This window comes from Aquarana catesbeiana, linkage group LG02 (assembly GCF_042186555.1).
Source record: "Aquarana catesbeiana isolate 2022-GZ linkage group LG02, ASM4218655v1, whole genome shotgun sequence".
In the NCBI taxonomy this organism is placed as follows: Eukaryota; Metazoa; Chordata; class Amphibia; order Anura; family Ranidae; genus Aquarana; species Aquarana catesbeiana.
Genome location: NC_133325.1, coordinates 501,589,024 through 501,607,380, shown reverse-complemented (window position 1 = coordinate 501,607,380; position 18,357 = coordinate 501,589,024). Strand labels below are relative to the sequence as shown.

The following is an 18,357-nucleotide window of genomic DNA, read 5'->3' as shown; positions in this document are numbered from 1 at the left end:
CCCATCCCTGCAGAGCTGCAAGAATCTCTGCTCCAGTGTGGTTCCTGTCCCCTAAACATACCAGCTGAAGTACTGCATGGCACCTTTTAGCCTGACTCATGGAATAGCCCTTGAGGGGTACCTGATGTTCCTAGGACAATTCTGCAGAGGGGGGCATGGAGGAGGCGGAGGAGGAGGAGGAGGAGGAGGAGGGGGTAGAGCTCACAGGTCTGGCATCATCCCCACCAGCTGTATGGAGACATGGGGGCACAACAAGCTGCAGCAGATGGGGCAGAGAAATTTGCAGGCTACAGTCTACAGCTGGTGGTGTGCTGCTGGTAGATGTGCTGCTAAAACCTGGGACACTCTGTGCTATACCATCATCCCTGTCAGTGGAGGCTGCTGAGAGTTAATGACTCGGTATAGCAGGGGCAGACTGAAGTGGGTAATGAGAAGGAGAGACAGATTTGTTCCCCTTTTGTGTGGCTTTTAGGTGCTCTTGCCAACGGGCTGAGTGGTCGGACGTTAAATGCCTTGTTAAGCATGCGGTACCCAAACAGCTGGTGTTTTTGCCACATTTGATGTGCCCGAGACACAGTTTGCAGATAGCAACAGTGCGATCTGCTGCAGATTTGCTGAAAAAGGCCCAGGCAGCTGAGCTTTGGGGAGTGGGCCAGAAGATAGCAGTTGCAGAATGTGATGGAATAGGGTGGCTGCTCTCTACTCTTTCTTGATGTCAGCCTCCTTGGGGTTGTGCCGCCTCACCTTCATTTCCTCCTCTGCTCTATCTAGCACCCAAGTCACATCAGTAACTTCATCATCATCATCTCCATCTCCTCCATCTTCATCATTACTACTGGAGACAACTTGGCAATACGCTGCGGCTTGGGGAACATGAATGCTAATTTGTCCACCAGTGTTCCTCCCTCTCTCTAGGCTCAAGTTCCTGTCATCTTCAATCTCAGAACCAACATCTGAATCCAGTAATGGCTGGGCATCATCAAGGAGCAAGTGGCTGTGGTCAAATAACTCAGCTGACTCCTCAATGGCTGATGTTGGGGCTATGACAGGAATAGATGTGGACAAGGAGGCAGGTTTATCCACTCTGGCAACTGCAGGGGACTGCACACGTGTCTCTGCTTGCATGACAGAGAATGAGGAGGATGAGGAAGGTTTAGTAAGCCAGTCCACCACCTTCTCTGCATGCTTTGGCTGGATAGCAGGGGCAAACTCACTAAACAGAGGAAATGATGCCCTGCCTGAGGACTGACCACCACATCTACCTTTGCCTGTGGACACATTTGTTTCTGGCCCCCTTACAGTGCCTAGGGAATGTCTGCCTCTCCTTGTTGTCCTCTCAGACATTATTGGAAGGGAGGGGGTGGTGCTTATAAGCAAATGTAAAGAAGAAGTTGAAATCTGTACGTAGATGCGCTTTAATCAATGTAAAGAGATGTTTGGTGCACTTTAATTTGAGTACTCACACTACACAGACACACTCTGTGGTATATGGCGTTAAACTGGCAGTAACGCACACAAAACAATATGGCGTTAAACTGGCAGTAAGGCAATCAAATAGACAGTGTTCAACTGTCACTACACTAACACTATCTGAACTGTCCCTACTCTAGCAATACACTAATGTAAAGATTACTTACACGGTCTCACTACACTACAATGAAACTATCTGAGCTGTCCCTACTCTACACTAATGTATGTATGAATGACACGGTCCCACTATACTACAGTGAAACTATCTGAGCTGTCCCTAATTTAGCTGCACACTATGCAAAGCTGAATGATGGTCCTCCTCCCTACACTCACACTATCCCTAGACTGACACTAAACTAATATTCTACACTGACAATTAAAGCAAAATATCACAGTATAGCACACTAACTAACTAATAGCACTGAACAGAGCCCTGTTCTATCTCTCTCCACGCCGAAATCACACTGAAAATGGCTGCCATTGAAAGAATACTTTTATACTGTGGGTCGGGAATGAGCCGTGATTGGTTAAAGTCATGATGACAGTGTCCAATCATGACTCTGACAGTGCTCTGTGCCCTTATTGGCTGAAGCTTTCACTGCTTCAGTCAATCAGGGCTTGCAATGCACTGTTCAGCGCCACAGTGCATTGTGGTCGGTCCGTTGTTCTGTCTTTCGGCGAATAGCTGAACAAATGGGTCGTTGGACCGTTTGTTCGGCTATTCGCCAAAACGACCGGACAACGAAAGTTCGGCCCGAACTTATGCTCAGGCCAAACCGTTCACCCATTCCTAGTAGAAAACACACCTTATAACCCTTGACAAGTTAATGGCCCTAGGAGGCCCTGTCATCGGGAGCAATGATCGCTGTCATGTGACTTGAGGCCCATCCCCCCACAGTTATAATCACTCCCTAGGACACACTTAACCCCTTCATCGCCCCCCTAGTGGTTAACCCCGTCCCTGCCAGTGTCATTTACACAGTAAGCAGTGCATTTTTATAGCACTGATCGCTGTATAAATGACAATGGTCCCAAAATAGTGTCAAAAGTGTCCGATGTGTCTGCTATAATGTCGCAGTCCCGATAAAAATCGCAGATCTCCGCCATTACTAATAAAAAAAAAATCAAAAGGCCATAAAACTCTCCCCTATTTTGTAGACGCTATAACTTTTGCGCAAACCAATCAATATACGCTTAATATGATTTTTTTACCAAAAATATGCAGAAGAATATATATCCGCCTAAACTGAAGAAAAAAAATGTTTTTCTTGTATATTTTTGGGGGATATTTATTATAGCAAAAAGTAAAAAAAAAAATGCTTTTTTTTTCAAAATTGTCGCTTTTTTTTGTTTATAGCGCAAAAAATAAAAACCGCAGAGGTGATCAAATACCACCAAAAGAAAGCTCTATTTGTGGAAAAAAAAAATTGCTGTCAATTTTGTTTGGGTGCAACATCGCACAACCGTGCAATTGTCAGTTAAAGCAACACAGTGCCGAATCACAAAAAGTGCTCTGGTCAGGAAGGGGGTAAAATCTTCCAGGGGCTGAAGCGGTTAAAAAAGCGATCCGCATCCCACCTGCAGTTGAGTCCATTAGGTATTCTAGTCCCCAGGGAGAGGCCCCACCATACCCCTCTTTCAAGAAATCTGTGTGGATATCTCCCCCGGGAGCTCTCTTAACCCTCTCTAGACCAATAAAAGTAAACACATACATATTACCAGCATGTACATATTGAAGTCTAGATACATTAGATACATTTTTGTCATTATTGTAGGCAGCACCATTATAGTTTTCTGCAATTTGGTTTTGAAGGTGTCTAAAGGTGCACCCACATATTGGAGCACACATAAAGTGCACTCCATGACATATACAAAATTTTTGGTGCTGCAGTTAATGTAATTTTGTATTGTGAGTTCTCTGCCAATGGACCGAGAAACAATAGTTTTATGTCTCTTGCTGTGTTTATTACAATAACAGCATGAATTAAGGCCGCAACAAAAAATTATTTTGTTTCCAGCCATGAATTTTGATGAAAAAATGATTGAAAAAGACTGGGTGACAATTTGCTGCCCAGAGTTCAACGGTAAGATCCAGCCGAAGCTCGTTTGGTTGGGCTTCTCCTATGGATCACAGGAGTGCAATTCGTTTTGCACTCCTGTGACCCATTTTCAGCAGAGAGTGGACTGAAATCCGCTCTCTGCTGGCATCACAGGAATCAGTCCAGACAATAAAGTCTGGATCCGCCAGGTGCCTGGACTAATACCTATCTCACCCTCCAAAACTCAGAGCTTCAATGAGCGAGGAGGAGCAGATTGACAGTCAGCAGCTCTCTGCTCAGGGAGCTGTGAGAACCGAGCCATCGGCGATGTTCAATCGCTCGGTTCTCAGTGTAGAGGCGCCGGGGGACAGATGCAGCAACGGACTGATGCTGCATCCACCTAGGCAAGTATGAAACTGAAAAAAAAAAACCTTTACTTCTCTTTTAAGCATGTCCACTGGAAAATCTATAGCTACTAGACAGAACTGGGACAAGATATTTATCTGCGGATAACACAGGAAGATTTTTGCGAATAATATTTCTGACTTGATTAAATTCTATAGAAAAAGTAGTGACAAAAGTAATTGAGTTATTTGAAGTGGCAGTGCACCTATAGTTAATAAGGGACAGTCTGTCCTTACCAGAAACCATGCAAACAGCTTTATTGATATGCCAATCATTACAGCCACAGTCCTTTTAACCTGGAGTTGATGGTATTGCATTCCCTATAGAAGCTGCCTGTATTGGAGCAGTTTCTTCTAGTTCTGATATATTCCCCATGAGTATAGACTGAAAGGTGTGTTTATGATGGAAACTAGATGCCAATAACAAAGAATTGCCTGACATTCTTAACGGAATAAATACAAGTATTATCTGCACTTGGTAAAAACAACAACAAAACAGTAGCTAAGCACTATAACCCAGATATTGGGCACAGGAACAAAATACGTAATAAAAAGTGTAGCGTTATAAAAAATTAATTAAATTATACAAATATGTGTGTACCAAAAATAAAGTGCAAATGTGCAAATGCTAACTGTGACTGTTGTACAATATTAATGTAAAATCAACACAGTGCAAAAACAAGAACACATTAAATGTGAATTCAGTACTATATAAAGTTCCTGTACACATATGCAAAAGTTCAAAGGTGAGCTGAGTTCTTTAGCAGAAATCCTTGTGACACATGGATTCAATGAGGGAAATCACGTGTGAAGTGTGAAGCATAAAATCTAAAACTTAACCATGTGAAACCCGTCACCACAGAGAAACAAGAGGCTTACAGGAAAGCCAGTGACCAACCTTTATTCAGGGGGGGGTCACAAAATGCTTGTTGGATCTGAGATCCCTTGGAGAGATGTCCTGATGTCCAAGGCATCCCCCACCGGGGACCTCCACAGATACCTAGCGGTAGTCAAATCCAATCTGATAGCAACAATGCCAGAGTGCAAATATGCAAAAAAGCAAAAAAACTCCAATAGTGCAATAATACCTTTAAATGTGCTTTCATGGAGGGTAATGCCACCCAAGTAATCCGACTGAAATAGATAAAAATTGGAATTGGAAAAAGGGATAAAAAAATCACATCAACATGTGAGGGCGATCACGCATTCGCGATCGCCCTCACATGTTGATGTGATTTTTTGTGACCCCCCTGAATAAGGGTGGTCGCTGGCTTTCCGGTAAGCCTCTTATCTCTCTGTGGTGATGGGATTCAAGTCAAGTTTTAGATTTTATGCTTCACACTTCACAAGTGATTTCCCTCATTGAATCAATGTGTCACAAGGATTTCTCCTAACGAACTCAAATCACTTATGAACTTTTGCATATGTGTAAAGGCACTTTATATAATATTAGATTCACATTTAATGTGTTCTTGTTTTTGCACTGTGTTGATTTTATATGAATATTGTACAACAGTCACGGTTAGCATTTGCACATTTGCACTTTATTTTTGGTACACACATATTTGTATCATTTGATTAATTTTTCATAGCACTGCACTTTTTATTACATATCCTTAACAGAATGTGAAGGAGTGAACAAGACCTGAGGTGGGATCATCAGTAAGAGTAATGTCCAAAAAGTTAATACTTCTGGAACCTATCTCACAGGAAAATTCAAAATTCAGATGATTATTATTAAGGTAAAAATATAAAAGGCAATAGAGCTGAACCTGAATTGTCCCAAACTAGTATCAGATCATCAATGTACCTTCCATACCATCTGATGCTGTCTGCACATGGGTTAAAATGGGAAAACAGAAAATTCTCCTCCCACCAACCCATGTACAGATTAGCAAGAGATGGGGAAAATTTAGCTTCCATGGATGCTCCTCTGGTCTGTAAATAATACACTCGGTCAAAAATACAATAATTATGTTCCAACAAACATTTTACTGACATAATCAAAAACTCTTTTATTCTGCATCATAAGAGCTATAATGATGTAAATGGAACATAAGAGCACCCAGGGCCAAATTATGTGGGATAGTATAAAGATATATAAAGTATAAAGATTTGACGTCTAGTGTGATCCATAAAAAATTATCCTACCAATATCTTGGATATGAGATAGTACTGCAGAAGTGTCCCTAATGTATCCCAGTAGCCTGGTGACAAGTGGTTGAAGGTACTGATCAACCCACTCACTCAGTTTTTCAAAAGGGGAACCAATGCCCGTGACAATGGGCCTGCCTTTAACGAAGAAGTCACCCTTATGTGCTTTGGGTAAGTGATGGAATACTGGGACTATAGGAATTCAGTCATTTTAAGAGTTAAAACCCCCAGTTCCCTGCCTATGTCCAAAAGATCTGACAACTGTTGCTTGAAAATGGGAGTGGGATCCCTCTCCAAAAGGCGATATGTAGAGGTATCATGTAACTGACGCAATGCTTCAGTCTTATAATCCTCATAGATAAGGATAACCACTGATCCACCCTTGTCCGCCTCGTGTATTACAATATTACGACAAGCCCTAAGATTAGAGAGAGTTTGTCTTTCAGATTTAGTCAAGTTACCTCTGACGGGGTGGAGGTAGCAGTAGTGCTCTCTTTAAAGCGGGGGTCCACCTATCTATCATTTTTTTTTTTTGGAGTTCATTCACAAACTTTTCTTCTCATGATTATCTACTCACATGTTCTGTGTAATAAGTCCGCCTGTGTCCGATTTCGTTGTAAAGAATTACTTATAAAATTCACTGAAGGCGGTTTCCATCTTCATTGTGGGCATTTGAAGCCCACAAGCATGTATTTCCAGGATGCGGTGAATGCTGGGAGCAGAGATGTTGTGATGACGCTGTTGCACAATGCATGCTGGGAAGCCTGAGACTAGCTCCCAGGGACTGTGGGAGGTCTGGGAGAGGCTAGAAACACGCCTACTCCCATGGGAGGAAAACCAGGAAGTGCAAAGAAGATTAGAAAAAAAAAAGGTAATTACGGCGATTTAAATTTTTTTTACACAGCATGTCAGCATCTAGGCAAGGAAGAGAATGCATAGAGATAATGTTCAAAATTTGGGTGGAACCCCGCTTTAAGGCTGAGGAGATCTCTCTCCACAGTCGTACTCTGGGTATGAACCGCATAGAAATACCTATTGCCTCTGTGAGTAGCGTCTGTGTCTATACCATGCATACCGGTTGAAGCCTCTCAAGTGTGGACCTTGCAATCAGATCCTAGAAATTGAAAGTGTCTGGAACATCTTGATCATTAGCATAATTCACTTGAGAGGGTTTCAGGGGGCTGCACTGGAATAGAAAAATGTTTTCTAAGCAAAATATTGCGAATAAACCTGTTGACATCTAATAATGTTGCATACACATCAAAATGAAACATAGGTGCAAACGAAAGACCTTTTGGATAGAATTGAGATTTCAGAAGGTGTTAGAGGAACATCAAAAAGATTAACGACATTAGTCACATTGCTTATACAATCAGTCACCTCTATTAGTCCTTCTTGTTCCTTACTCAGGGTGGGTACTTTGTCATTTTTATGTTTCAGTCTTCCTCTCCTTGTTGTCCTTTCTTTTTTGAGTGTTTTGTTTCGAATATGGCAGGCTGGTGTTTTTGAAGAATCTTTGCTAGAGTCATCCTTGGTAAAAACCGGTGAAACCAAACTCCGTGGTGTAGCAGAGGATCTCCCATCTGTGCCATCAGAAAATTTTGACTATGTGTCTGACAGATCAGGAGAACCGAAATGTACATGCCTTTGATTGTTGTGTCTGTGTCTCCTCTTGTTTCTTAAGCTTGAGTGTGGTCTTCCTGATCTGTTTCACACAGATTGTTCCTTGCTCGTAATTTTGTAAATCCCTCAGATATTTTTGTCTTTTAGTGTTCATGATCTCCTGCTCCAGTTTATTATTAGGCTCCCGTAAGTCATCATTCAAAGTGGCATAAATATTGAGAGATCAAAGTAGTGTATATCAGCTCTAATTGGTAAGCACAGAGCAGCATGCAATCAGTGTAGATATACAAGAACACCGTATCATATATGTAAACAGAAAAATGCAACGCTCTAAAAAATTTAACTTATATCACCCTTGAACATTAAATCACATAATAGGCGTCTAGCGATGTCAAGCGATTTTTTTTTTAAAACAATACATAAAATACACAAACATGTGTTGCTGGTATCCACAAACTTACATCTGGTGCCGCCAAACTATAGTAGAGTGGTGGCAGGAATAAAGCTCAACGTTTTATTGTTTTTAAATAATTTTAACGCAGGACATCACCAATTAATACTACACTATAAGTTTTTGCTTTGACGTTGGTGGTTTGTTTTATTGGATGAGAGCGATCATTCCCTTTGATGTCCATGAGATGTGTTTTGGAGAGAGTTGATACCTGGCGGATCTTAATTGGATACTGCATAGATGTCCTGTGAGGAGAATAAAAAAGTAACAAGGGTTTTGGCTGTTCTATATGTTAGACAGCATCTCTGTCCAGTGAGTTTGCATTCTTTACGTATGATGGAATCAAGACCCAGCTGCAACTACTTACTTATGGACTTTCACTAGAGTTGCATTTTATTATTGAATATTGTTTGAAACACACTTCATATGCCAATTTTGTGATTTAATGTTCACAGGTCATATAAGTTTAATTTTTTTTTTTTTTGCAAAAATATCGAGAGACTATTGTGTTCGGAGGGGGTCTCTTAAAGTCTTTATTTCTATATTGATCATTTGTAGCAGATTTTCTTCTTGGGAGACAATTAGTTGCATCAATGCCAATGAACATTTAGAAAGGATGGCATTCCAGTCAGCAAGGAAGGTGTCCAAATACACGGTAGACGGGATTTATTTTTAATTATTAAACCCCTTGGGATCATGGATTTGCTGATATATTGTTTCCATCCAGTGAGATCCCACCACAGTCTGGTTTCCTTCGTTAAACACGTTTTCAGCTTTCCATGCTTTCAGCTTTCTTTCGTGTATACCTGAGAGATCTTAAGTAATCTGCCCATACTGTTGTCAACACCATAGTCTCCATCTGGTCCCAAGGTTTCCAGATTTATGCCTGTGGTCATATGTAATTCAGAAAAATCAGGATGTATGGATTCCAAGGAACAAAAATAGACAGTGTAGTCTGTGTGCTTGGGGTGTACTGCAAGGAGACAATCCGTAAGGAAATGGGAAACAAGTGCAGCGCTCACAACGGGGAACAGATCCGTGAATTTCAGGTGCTTTGGCTCTTTATAGTGTCCTCAATGCACCAGAATTCAGCATAAAGCAAAAGTAGTATCCGGCAACTCCAACATCCATATGAATATCTTTATTTCCTGCACAGGAGTAGATAAAATGCTTACATGTTTCGGCGAATAGCCTTGTTCACAGCAAAATACACACTAAAAACCTAGACCATATATACTACTTCAATCTCCACCCACTCGTGGGTTGTATTGTAATGATCACAATTAATTAAAATGAAGAGTAGGTGTGTGTCATTAGAAAGAGAAGGTGTAGGCATGGACCTTCATTATTGTCAAAAAGAAAGCTGTATACACACAAACACGAACTGATACAAATTGGTATTGCAAAACATATGTAGAAAACACACATTATAACCCTAGACAAGTAACTGGCCATAGGAGAGGGGTGTATGAGTGTAGTCCTACCAATGGATTTGCAAATGTTTCCTTATTTAAGAAAGAGATCCACATCCCATCTGGCATTGAATCCTTTAGTTTAGGTGTTCTAGTCCCCAGGGAAAATATCCACCACACCTCTCTTTCAAGAAGCCTGCGGTGGATATCACCCACCCGGGAGCTCTCTTAACCCTCTCTAGACCACTAAAAGTAAAGTTCTTTCTTCCTTTTGTCCTTCCCCAAAACATGACAAGGAAATTGTCCTTCTTGCCTGGATATGGTCAGGCTCTTTGTTCTGCCTGTGGGCTCTCATAGAGAGAATCCTACTTCCCAGTTCACCATTGGAAGGTAGATAAGGCAACTTATTTGCAATGCTTATGCCCTTAGGAACAGAGTCCCTTTTTTCCCTATCAGGGCCCATTCCACCAGACTGTTGCTGTCTTTTAGGCTTTCAGTATCAAGCATCTGCTTCCTTAATTTGTAAGGCTGCCACCTTGTACTCTGTTCAAGTCCTACCAGGTCCAGTCCTTAACTGATGTAAGTTTTAGCCACAAGGTGCTTCAAGCTTTAGCCACAAGTCGCTTTAAGCTATTTTTGACCCCTGTTTTCTTGTGGGCCTATTGGCAGTTTTGTTTGCCATGTTGTTGCTGTGCTATGTTGTTTCCCACCCCTCAGATTCTTGCTTGGGTATATCTCATGGTGAATGAATACAAGCCCTGTGTCCCGTACTATAGAATTAGGATAACAGGGACTGTTACTTACCTTTAAATTCCCTTTAAATCTTGGAGTACAGTACAGGACACACACCCCCTCACCTCTTTGTCTTAATCACTCCTTATTACCTACAAAAAAACTGGATTCTCACTGAGCTGGTGGGTTTTTTTTGCCAGTGTCCAATCTCCTGAAGGTAGCCTGCATATAACCCACAGTCTATAAACACAAATCCTGTATTCCAAAATAGTAATTTTGTAAGTTTGTGTAAATTATCGGTAAATCTCTTGATTTTCATTGTCCAGTAACAGGCTAGGCTGGTCTATGATAACCTGGGCTTAGAAGATGCGAGTTAAATGATGCTGAACATCAAACTGAGCAAGACACAACACAAAAAAAAAAATCAGACACTAAAAAAAGCAGGCAGGCGAAATCTGTGGACTGAAATGAATGTTGCAGCAAAATCCGGTTTGGTTATTTTATTTTTTAGGCTCCTTTCACATATGCAATTTGAACTGCATCCGGTTCGCATAACATTTGAACCAGACCAGCTTTCAATAGAGCCGGTTCACATATATGCGGGCCGGTTGCTGTGCAAATTTTAAAGGGGTCCTGTGGAATTTTCAGTCCAGTTCAGGTGTAATTTCAGTGTCAAATTCGCACCTGAATTGCACCTGAACTGCTTAATGAAAACCACCGAACTCAGCACAGATACCAGCCCTGCATGTATGAGAATGGAGCATTACTGAGCTGTTCATATTTATCTTTATCCTGATGAGCAGTATAATCCTTGGACAACAACAAGCTTCTCTCTACATAGGTACCCTAAAGATCTGTACCCTTGTAGAATTGGCATATGCACAAAGCAAGCAAAAGGCAGGGCCAGCACCAACTCTTCCAGGAAGCTGCATACAGGTTCTTGCCTCCTGGCAGAGAGCCCTTAAAGCACAGGACCTTGTAGTACCTGGCAGTACTGTAATGTAATATTACCTGGGTGTAAGCTAAATACACTTATAATTTTTTTATGTTAATTTATCTGTAAAACTGATGTTCACGTCAATATTTTTTAAAATATACTAGTATGGACAAATCCCAATTAGTAAACCAAATGCACTATTCTGTGACTAGTAACTAGTCTTCTACTGTTTAAAACACCAGTTTTTCATAATACAGTGTGTACCATTTGGGTTAAATCCAACAGCAGTTTACAAGTAATTACTGATTAAATCAGTCTGTGGTTTGGAAACTCACAAAACAGGAAAAGAGATCTCTACTGATACCATTTTTTTACCACCTATTTTAGGACTGCTCTGTTATGAATGCATTTTGTCTTCAATCCAATAAATGTATTTGTATTTGCTGCCAAAACCCCCTTGACCTCAAACTTTGCCTACTAGGTAAAGTAGTGCTAATTTCACAGAACACTACTGACTCATTGCTATTTCTGGCATTGGTATTTTTAATTTGGAAAATTATGTTGGTTATCCACCTCTCCTCCAACGCTGAGTAGATGGATTACTCTTGTCAATGCTACTTTACCTCTACCTTTTAAAACTGGTATATTCCCACAGAGGTCACCTTACTAAATTAAATGTGTGTTCTTTCTGACTGCAAGGTAACTCCCATTACATTTAGTAATTGAAATAGTGCTAATTAAAATGATTATTATCATCTTCAGGACACGAAAACTTTTCCTGAGCAGTATAAATTTGGCTGGGGACAGGGGCAATAAGGCTGGGAAGGAAACGGCTAGATAATGCCGGATGTTCTCCAGCTAGGAATGGAGTGGGTTTCTTAAGAGTATGCATTTATTGCCACAGTGAATTGTATTGTGAACCCTCGCTGGAGTACACAGACCTGAGACAAGTGAAATCTGTGGGTCACGCTCAATTAGCAAACACATCAAATGAAGTGATCAAATACACACACTTAAAAAGAACACACACATAAAATGTCTAATTTGGTCCGCACCAGAACTCCCGAACATGGAAGAAGTTCACACCCGAACCGCAAACCATCTTGAAGTCTATGGAACTCAAACTTGAAAAATCAAAAGTCCCTATTTTGAAGGCTCATATGCAAGTTATTAGCCATAAAATGGGTATGGGGCCCCAGTACTGCCCTGGTGGACATGTATCAATGCAAAAAAATGTTTTTAAAAAAATATAGTTTTTAAAGATGCTTAAAGTGAAACAATAAAAATGAAAAATTCCTTTAAATATAGTGCCTGAGAGTCCCCTTAGTCTGCCTGTAAAGTGATGCATTTTGACTGTGTATAGAACCTGCTGCAGCAAAACTGACATATATAAAGAAAAAACCCATTGCCGGCAATAAAAAAAACGTGAAAAAAAAAAATGACGTGGGGGGTCGCCGAAATGAAAAAGAAAAAAAAACAGCATCAGGTCCCCCCCAATAAACATACCAAACTCTTAGGTCAGGTATGGATTTTGAGGGGAACCCCATGCCAAAATGTAAAAAAAAAAAAAATGGCGTGGGGTCCTCCCAAAATCCATACCAAACCCTTATCCGAGCATGCAGCCTGGCAGGCCAGGAAAGGAGGGGATGAGCAAGCACTCCCCCTCCTGAACCATACCAGGCCACATGCCCTCAACATGGGGGGGTGGTGCTTTGAACTCTGCCCCCCTGCCCCAAAGCACCTTGTCCCCATGTTGATGGGGACAAGGGCCTCTTCCCAACAACCCTGGGCGGTGGTTGTGGAGGTCTGTGGGCAGGGGGCTTATGGGAATCTGGAAGCCCTCTTTAACAAGGGGAACCCTAGATCCCAGCCCCCTTATGTGAATGAGTAGGGGTACATTGTACCCCTACTCATTCACCAAAAAAAGTGTCAAAAAGAAATAAAAACACACATAATTTTGACAATTCCTTTATTAAAAATAAAAAATGAAGTCCCCCTATGCAGATCCATCATCAATCACGACCCTGCTGCACCGCCGAACTCGAAAAAAGACAAAAAAAAAGGTCAGCGGAAGGCTAACCCCAACTGCCTGCTCCGCCATCTGACAGTTCTTGAATAGGTAAGGGGCGGAGCCACCTTGTGACGTCAACTGTGACACATCACCGACCATTGCATGCTAGGTCAATGACATCAGCTGGAGGTGGCGACACCAGGTGATGTGCCCTGGGGCTACTAATTTGTGTTCGTAACCCTTATGCTGTCTAAGGCTTGAGTTAAGGCAGCTCCTAAACTTGAGTTTAGGAGCTTTCAGCATTTTTTTTTGCCAAAGTTTGTAACTCAACTCCAAAAAAACCCTGTGTGTCAATGTACACATAGGCTTTTAACAGAGTTTAGGAGCTGCTGTGTTTAGGTGAGCTTCAACCCCCCCTGAATGCGGAAGAATCATGTTCAGGATAGGAATGTTTTGACCTCTGGCCATGGGAAAACGCAAGTTTACAGTTTGTGGGTAAACTTGTTTTTCAGTTTCATCCATTTTATTTGTACATTTCATACTTTTTTTACCAGATCACGGAGGATATGCAGACGCAGACTGCTTGAGCCTAATTCCTTCCTGGGGAGAAAACAGATGTAAAAGGGAACATAGATGTAAGGGTTGCTCTGTGGACTCTGATGTAAGGGGGTCTTTAGTGAGCAGAGACCCGCTTACATCAGAGTTCACCTTTTCACCTTTACACCAGAGTCCACAGTGTTCCCCCTTACATCAGAGCCCATTAAATAAGGGGTTCTCAGAGCACCCCTAACAGTGAAATTTTGCAGACTCTGATGAAAGGGAGTTCTGCAGACTCTGATGTAAGGGGGGCTCTGAGGACTCTGATGTAAGGGGGCTCTGTTGACTCTGATGTAAGGTGGCTCTGTTGACTCTGATGTAAGGAGGCTCTGTTGACTCTGATGTAAGGGGGCTCTGTTGACTCTTATGTATGTGGGGGCTCTGGTTACCAGAGACCCCCTTACATCAGAGTTACCCTTTACACCAGAGTCTGCAGTGTTCCCATTTACATCAGAGCCCCTCCTTACATCAGAGTTCTTAGTGTTCCTCCTTAAATGATAGTCCCCAGACTCTCAGAGTCCAAAGAGTCCCCCCTTACAGTGTAAGGGAACTCAGCAAGTTCAAATGTAAAGGGGAACTCAGCGAGTTTAAATGTAAAGGGGAACTCGGTGAGTTCAGGTGTAAAGGGGAACTCAGCGAATTCAGATGTAAAGGTTAATTCGGTGAGTTCAGATGTAAAGGGGAACTCGGCGAGTTTAAATGTAAAGGGGAACTCGATGAGTTCAGATGTAAAGGGGAACTCGGAGAGTTCAGATTCACAGGGGAATTCAGCAAGTTCAGATGTAATAGGGAACTCTGTGGACTCTGATTTATAGATGGACTCTTGTGATTAAATCCATATGATTAGAAATGTTATTTAATAACAAAATATATGTATAGTGTATACTACAAAAAAATTGCTGTGCACCGCTAAAGTGTTCCGGTTTGGCTTGAAGAAACAGTGGCAACCCTACCCAAGATGGCAGGAAGAAGGCCTGCTGCAGGACATGTGAAAGGGCCCCACAATGGTGGATTAAAGGACCCGAGATTTATGGTTTCTTGCCCCGGGGCCCTGAAGGTTCTAATTACACCTCGGGGGGGGGGGGGGAGCCATGAATACCAACCCATGACCACATGACCAGTGAAAGCACATACATATTACCAGAGTCAGTAAAGCTGTGTACCAGACAGTAAGACCCATTACCACAGTCATATAATGAAACTTTCAGTATAATGTTAATAACTAAAAAGTGAGCATGCATTTGGAGTTGAATGGTAAATAGCTGTGAAAAAAGACAGAACACCCATTAAAAAGTCTTTCAATCTTAATTTAATTTTAAAATCTCTAGGTTCATCCATCCAAAATGACTCAGCATCAGGTCTCCTCCTCCTCTTTCCCCACTTAATTCCCCACTTAAATCCCTAAAGTAACTGAATATATTTGTACAATAAATGGCTTCCTGCAAACAAGTAATAAAACGATTCCCTTCTGGTTGCTCATGCTACTGATCTCTGCAGTGAAGAGAAATAGCTGGCTAAAGGTCCTACAGAATCAACACCTACAGAAGTGTCAAATTCCTGGTTCCCTGTTGCACACTGTGGTTCCTCCCAAGAGCAAATCCATCCAGCGATACAGGTGTTGGAGGCTTGAATCATTAAGCACGCTCAGAAGTGATGGGTGCTGTAGGATTTTCAGCCAGTGGTTTCTCATCACTACTGCAGAGATCTGCGATGTTTACAGAGACTCATTTATTGTACAAATTTCATTTAGTGGTGCAGTCACTTTAAGGGTACAGGGAGGAACTCTGAGGAGATATCTAATGGTCAAACAGTACGTGTGTGGCACTTACAATCTCCTGGTGGAGACACCTCCACAGACCACCATTAAGTTATAGCCTCACAGATCTTGGAGTTTATCAAATTTAGGGCTCAGCTCCCCAAAGGGTTAAATTAAATTATGATAGCCACTCACGACAGTCTTTCTTTCCATTTGCTACAATCCAGCTACAAGGTTAAAATCCAGCCAACAGCTATTTTGCAACTCTTGATTTCTCCATGAATTCCCTTGTAACATCACTTAATACAATATCATACTCTATATGATAAATTATGTCATCTATATATTTACATATGTCCATTCAAGAAAATACAAACAGTGTTAAAAAAAATATGTTGGACCATATCAGTAATTGCAAAATAAAAAAAATGTATTTTTTTTTACTTTGGAATGAAGTTATTGTAAAAAATAAACAATAATCATATTACTTTTTACTTTTTTTTGCAGGTATAAAATTGTGATTACACCAAGACGAATTTATCTGTCCATCTGGTTTGTTTGGATATTGTCCTTTTTGGTAGGGCTGGTTCCAATGTTCGGATGGAATAAAAAGCCCGAATCAAACTACCTGGAATGCAAGTTCCTTGATGTTATGAAGATGGAGTACATGGTCTACTTTAATATTTTTGGATGGGTTTTTCTTCCCATGTTGGTTATTTTGGCTTTATATATTGAAGTTTTCTATCTAATCAGAAAACATATCAGAAAAAACATTTCAAATACTGGAAGAAGGGGAATTTTCTATGGCAAGGAATACAAGACTGCAAAATCCCTTGCCCTGGTTTTTTTGCTATTTGCAATCAGCTGGTTGCCATTGTCTATTTGTAATTGTTATATTTACTATGCTAAAGTCACTCAATATTCCAGTGCATTTAAGTGGTTCATATCTGTAGCCATACTGCTGTCCCATGCCAATTCAGCAATGAATCCCATTATCTATGCTTTTAAAATTAAGAAATTTAAAGACTCATATTCCCAAATTATAAGAACATATATCCTACACAAAGTGAGTGAAAGTTCGAGTGGGGAGCACACGCTGGATGAGATATCTCAAGACTGTGTCGAATGACTATATGCCCACTATCATACTATTCTCTTATATATTCTTTTATAAATATATACCCTGCATTACCAACAATAGTCTAAAACAAAATAAGTGTGTGTTGCCGCTAACCCACTGTCATGTGTTCCCACACCAACTGGAAATAAGTATACAAAAGTGCAGTGCAACCAAAACAATCGCTCTAATTCAGACAATCAATACAAAATACACTTCTGTGCCTGTATGCAAAACTCAGTGCTTATTTACAATATAACACACACACACACACACACAAGTGTAACAAAAATAAAATAAATGAAAAAATGATCGATCAAAAACAAACCAAATTATTGTGCAAGATTTCTCCTTTTGTTCAGCAGTACCATGTCTGCCACCACAAGCTGTGAAAGCCACTTTTTTTCCAGTCAAGAGTCACATGACGAAACACATCAGGGATGGGGTCATGTGACATCACCATGCCCAGAACCAGAAGTAAGCTGAAGTTATACACATACACCAAGGTTGATGTTATTCATTAGGGGGCAGTGCTCTGATGTTTAAATGTAGCAATACTCTTTGTGCACTGGATGTAAGTGCACTGATTTTGTGAGTGGCTTATAAGGGTTTATTAATAAAGAGAGGCTATATTTAAGAAATACCACACTATGGGAGGCTGTTGGTTCTTTTTGGAGTGATTGTTGCTGAAGAAAGTGCTAACCAGAGGAGGAAGATTGATGAACATTTGAGTATAAATCTGGAGAAAATTCCTGGATTGATTATCAGCCCTGGTTTAAGGACAAGGCATACATTGACCTTACCACTGTGTATGTTATAGTGTAAAAAAGCACTGAGTTTTGCATGTAGGCACAGAAGTGGATTTTATATTGATTGCCTGAATTAGAACAATTGTTTTGGTCGTGCTGCATTTTTGTGCACTAATAATCTGACACTTTGCTACTGTTTAATTGGTATGACTGTGACTCCAATACATTATAGGTTTAAAGAAAGCTATAAAAACTGATTTTCAAGAGTATGCATTCATTTCAGATTAATCATAGCAGATTGTGCTTATTGTGTGTAAATAATATTTAGATTTTATTAGAATTATTTTAGGCTATTTTTCCTACAGTTTTGACATATTTTGTCCTTCCATTTTTTTCTTATATTAAATACAAAGATATCTAGACTGGCTACTAGAGGCAAGGTATACTAAGAGATGCCTTCAGTGAGTCGGCCAACACATAGAACCCCACTGTTAAAAATAGCGGTAAAGGACAACTACTAAGTATTAACCAAATATTGCTGTCAAATATACATATAATTACAAAATATACAGTGGGGACGGAAAGTATTCAGACCCCCTTACATTTTTCACTCTTTGTTATATTGTAACCATTTGCTAAAATCATTTAAAGTTTATTTTTTTTCCTCATTAATGTACACACAGCACCCCATATTGACAGAAAAACACAGAATTGTTGACATTTTTGCAGATGTATTAAAAAAGAAAAACTAAAATATCACATGGTCCTAAGTATTCAGACTCTTTGCTATGACACTCATATATTTAACTCAGGTGCTGTCCATTTCTTCTGATAATCCTTGAGATGGTTCTACACCTTCATTTGAGTCCAGCTGTGTTTGATTATACTGATTGGACTTGATTAGG

General features: G+C 40.6%; 1 protein-coding gene across 1 annotated transcript in view; it reads left to right on the top strand.

The window, feature by feature from the left end:
- Nucleotides 1–18,106, top strand: part of ADORA3 (adenosine A3 receptor) — a 59,469-nt gene extending 41,363 nt beyond the window's left edge. Inside the window, exon 2 of the mRNA XM_073615743.1 lies at nt 16,094–18,106. Coding sequence (XP_073471844.1) covers nt 16,094–16,715 — 622 coding nt within the window. The 3' untranslated portion in view covers nt 16,716–18,106. The remainder of the gene's footprint in view (nt 1–16,093) is intronic.
- Nucleotides 18,107–18,357: the final 251 nt, after the last annotated feature.